The sequence below is a fragment of the Tupaia chinensis genome, unplaced genomic scaffold, assembly GCF_000334495.1.
Source record: "Tupaia chinensis unplaced genomic scaffold, TupChi_1.0 Scaffold000133_1, whole genome shotgun sequence".
Taxonomy (NCBI): domain Eukaryota; kingdom Metazoa; phylum Chordata; class Mammalia; order Scandentia; family Tupaiidae; genus Tupaia; species Tupaia belangeri.
The window spans coordinates 2,445,000-2,449,724 of record NW_006159602.1 but is presented as its reverse complement, the minus strand read 5'-3'; the positions used below and the strand labels follow the sequence as shown (position 1 = coordinate 2,449,724).

At 39.6% G+C, this 4,725-nt stretch overlaps 1 protein-coding gene across 1 annotated transcript in view; it reads left to right on the top strand.

Moving 5' to 3' along the window:
- ACTR10 (actin related protein 10) overlaps positions 1-4,725 on the top strand; it is a 33,183-nt gene that overhangs the window by 19,013 nt on the left and 9,445 nt on the right. Inside the window, exon 8 of the mRNA XM_006144847.3 lies at positions 1,563-1,598. Within this exon, the coding sequence (XP_006144909.1) occupies positions 1,563-1,598 (36 nt within the window). The remainder of the gene's footprint in view (positions 1-1,562; positions 1,599-4,725) is intronic.

The window sequence follows — 4,725 nt, the reverse complement described above, 5'->3', positions numbered from 1 at the left end:
CTCTTGTCAAATTTAGATAGGTAGATAGGTTGGTAAATTTCCTTCAAGAAATTTTTTTAAATTAACAAAAAAAGTGACCTTTCACAAGCTTCCAGGTCTGGGTCTCTTTTTTTTTTTTTTTTTTGGAGAAGTTTTTGCTATAGGGTGCGCGCGCTCACCAGAAAGACAGAGAGAGGTAGAAAGCGAGAAATCGCCCCCCAGGAGGGATGGCCACACCACAATCCCTTTTCCTCCATTCTTCTTTCGAGATCTTGGGCACCATGCATACGCGCCCAGCGTGAGTTTAAGCCACCTGGTCCAGGACTCGAACCTCAATCGACTACATGGGAGTTCAGCGACATAGCCATTATGCTAACTTCTGGTCCCTCAGGTCTGGGTCTTGAACTGTGGTCAGCCATGTAGGAGTCCAGCGCTTTTAACCACCACACCACCTGCTGGCCCCAAAATAAAAATAACAAATCTTTAAGTCTCAAATTTCTTCTGATCATCTTGCCATAAGATAAACAGCAAATCTCCTTATGATATGAAATTTTTTTTTTGGTTAACTCCTGTCTGATGCCAATTATTCTGCTATCCTTATTTTCATTTTTTGCTATAGGGTGTGACCACTTGCCAGAGAGAGAGCGAAAATGAGAAGTCATCCCCCAATTGGGAGTTGCCATGCTAACAGTCCTTTCTCCTCCAGTCTTCTCTTGGGATTTGGACCACATATGCTCATGCATCCAGCATCATTTTCTATACACTGACTCAAACTAAGCAGCCAGCCATGTAGGATCCAGTGCTTTAACCTCCATGCCATCTGCTGGCACCGCTATATGTATTTTGTGTTTTGTTTTTTAAAAAATTTAGAAGTGGGGACCAGCAGTTAGTGTAATGTAATGGCTATGTTGCTGGATTCCCATGTAGTTAACCACGGTTCGCGTCCTGGACCCAGTGGCTTAAAACTCATGCAAGGCGCGTGTGCATGTGTGCCCAAGATCCCAAGAGGATAATGGAGGAGAAGGGATTGCGGCGTGGCCACCCCCGAGGAGTAATTTCTCACTTTCTGTCTCTCTGTCTCTGTCTATCTGGCGAGTGCATGCGCCCTATGGCAAAAACCTCTCCAAAAAAACACATTTTTAGAAGTGAAGGGCATTCTGGGGCTGGCAGGTGTGTGGTGGCTAAGGGCATTGGACTCCCACATGGCTGACCACAGTTCGAGTCTTGGACCTGGAGGCTTGCTTTCTTACTTTCCCTCTCTGTCTTTCTGTCCCTTTCTGTTCTAATTTAAATAAATAAGTAAAATAAATAAAGTGCAATTAAGAAAAAAAAGTGTTTGGCATTCTGTAGAACTTTCTACGTGCTTGGCTTCAAATTCTGTACTTTGTCTTGAGCTTGAATGATAAAATTTCTTTCCTAAAAGCAAAGTTAATTTTCTTAGTAGGCTTTTTAAAAAATTATAGTAGCTATACACTTTTAAATTTTGCTAATAAAATGGAATGTGAAAATGCGAATGCAATTTAATAGAGTGTTTTTAATTATCATTAAAGTTCTATCATTCATAATGAAATTTTTGGTTTTAGGTTCAGTTCCAGAAGGTATCTTAGAGGACATTAAAGGTAAACACAGTTTTCATTTTGGCCTTTTTATCCTTAAGTGTTTGTTTTGAGGATATATGTATCTAACATTTACACAGAGAGAAAATATATCCATAATGTGATATACTAAAAATATTTCATATATAGGCTATGGAAAATGTAAATAAAAACTATGATTTTTTGCCTACAGACTTAAGTTCTGGCATTATTCATGATATGACTTCTCAATTTTATAGAGAGTATTCAGGATTACTAGGGAACTAGTAATTTACACAGTAGGAAATCATAGCAGAATTGCTTAAGAAAGTCACTAGTTTGGGACCAGCAGATGGCATGATGCTTATGTTGCTGGACTCCCATGTAGTCGGCCGTGGTTTGAATCCTAGACCTGGTGACGTAAAACTCACACTGAGGGGCTGGCAGGTGCGTCGTGGTGGTTAAGGGCACTGGACTCCCACCTAGCTGACTGTAATTCGAGTCCTGCTTCTGGCAGCTTGCTTTCTCACTTTCTCTTTGTCTCTCACTCTGTTTCTCTCTGGTCAAAATAAAATAAATAATATTATTTAAAAAAAAAAAAAAAAGCATAAATGCCCTATGGGAAAAAATTTAAAAAAAAAAAAAAAAAAATTTTTTTTAAGCAGGTTGCATGGTGGTTAAAGTGCTGGACATTCCCACATGGCCAACCACCTTTCGAGTCCCAGACATGGTGGCTTCCTTTCTCACTCCCTCCCCGCCCCCCCCATGTCTCTCTCTGGTCAAATTAAAATAAAAGTTCGAATAAATGAAAAGAAATTTTAAGAAAAATTCAAAAAACTAATAAAACCTCACACTGGACACATGTGCGTGTGCATGTGTGCCCAAGATCCCGAGAGGAGAATGGAGGAGAAGGGATTGTGGTGTGGCCATCCACCCTGGGGGGGGGGTGATTTCTCACTTTCTGTCTCTCTGGCAAGCACACGCACCCTATAGCAAAAATCTCCCTTTTTAAAAAAAGGTCACTGGTTTGATATCATACAATGTTTTGTTTTGTTTTTTGAGAGATTTTTCACTGTAGGGTGCATATACACGCCAGAGAGCAGAGAGACAGAAAATGAGAAATCACCCCTCAGAGGGGATGGCCACACCACAGTTTCTTCTCCTCCATTCTCTTCTTGGAATTTAGGGGATCTCAAACTGCAGTCGACCACATGGGAGTCTAGTGATGTAACTATTACACACCATCTGCTGGTCCCTCATCATAAAATGTTTTACTTCTTAATTTTTCTTTGTACATCTTATAAAATTAGTCATTTTACTGACTATTCAGAAATTTTAGAATTGGGTCTAAAGTATAATGAATTCACTTTAATAAGATGAATTTTTTTTTTTTTGAGAGGTTTTTGCTCTAGGGCGCGTGCACTCGCCACAAAGACAGAGAGAGACAGACAGAAAGCGAGAAATCCCCCCCTCCCCCCTGGAGGGATGGCCATGCCGCAATCACTTCTCCTCCATTCTCTTCTTGGGATCTTGGGCACGCACGCGCACGCGCCTGGTGTGAGATTTAAGCCACCGGGTCTGGGACTTGAATAGTGGTTGACCACATGGGAGTCCAGTGACATAGCCATTATGCTAACTGCTGGTCCCAATAAAATGAATTTCTTCTACTTTGCTAGAGTGGATTTTTATAATAATGTCAAAATTGGGTATATTGTTATTTTTATTCACTTAAAGGTAAAGCATTTAAAGCATAATTAATATTCTTTACTACTTAGAGTGTCCTGCAAAATTGGTATTTTAGAATATTTAATAAGGAATTAAACACTAGTAGATCTTAGAGGTAAATGGAACCTGAGATAATCTAATACAGTTGGGGCCCAGAAATATTAAAATGATTTTTTCAGTGAGTAGGGTTAGAGCTAGGGCTGCAAAACAGATCTTGCTCATGTTGTTTTCCTCACTTATGTAGTATAATTACCTAAAATCCTTTCAATTGTAAAATTTTAGTTATTCATAATACTTCAGTAGCTCAAATAATATGGAAATATTTCAAACAAAATGAATAGTTTCCTTTCTTCTCTTCCAGTCCTATTCCCCATGATACAATTATTGTTCACCATATGAAGAGTTTCTTTTTTTTTTTTTGGAGAGGCTATAGGGCATGTGCATGCACTAGAAAGACAGCGAGAATTCACCCCCCCCCCCGGGGGGGGTGGGCACGCCCCAAACCCTTTCCCCTCCTTTCGCAATCCCTTCTCCTTCATTCTCCTCTCAGGCTCCTGGGCACACACGCACACGCACCGGCGTGAGTTTAAGCCACCAGGTCCAGAACTCGAACTGTGGTCAACTACATGGGAGTTCAGTGACATAGCCAATATACCATCTGCTGGTTCCAAAGTGTTTCATTTTATATGATCTCCAACTTATAAAAAGATGCTTAACTTTCCTGTTAGTCTTGAAAACATAAGATTGGCAAGAATTGAAAGATAAACATCCGGGATTTGGGGCTCAAGTGCACATGTGCGTGGTATAATTTTTTAAGCTGCCAGTTCTGGGGCTCAATCTGCAGTCAGCCATGTGAGCCTTAACCACTACACTACCTACTGCTCCCGACTGAGATTTCTTATGTTCTTATTTTCTTATATTTCTTATATTCTTATATTTCTTATATTCTTATATTCAGCCTCAGTTTTGTCTCTACTTTAAAAAATTTATTTATTCCTTACTTATTACTGGAAGTAATTCAAACAAATTTATTATAAAATGCTCTTTGTAACATTTTTAAAAGAATATGTGTTCAAATGCTGAAAGTACAGTGATATAGTACATGGAAAGTGGTAGTGTTGGAGTGTGCTAAGGAGAAAAATAATTATACCCAAAAGAAAATCCTGAATAATGTTTAACTGCAACTATTGGATTTTTTTAAAAGTTATGATGTATTTTTGCATAGAAAAATACATCATGACTTTTCCAATAACCCAGTAAGAGCTTTGTATTATGACCAAGATTTTTTTTTAAAAGAATCAGATGGGGAACCAGCAGTTAGTGTAATGGCTATGTTGCTGGACTCCCACGTAGTCGACCGTGGTTCGCGTCCCGGACCTGGTGGCTTAAAACACACCAGGCGCGTGTGCGTGTGTGCCCAAGATCCCGAGAGGAGAATGGAGGAGAA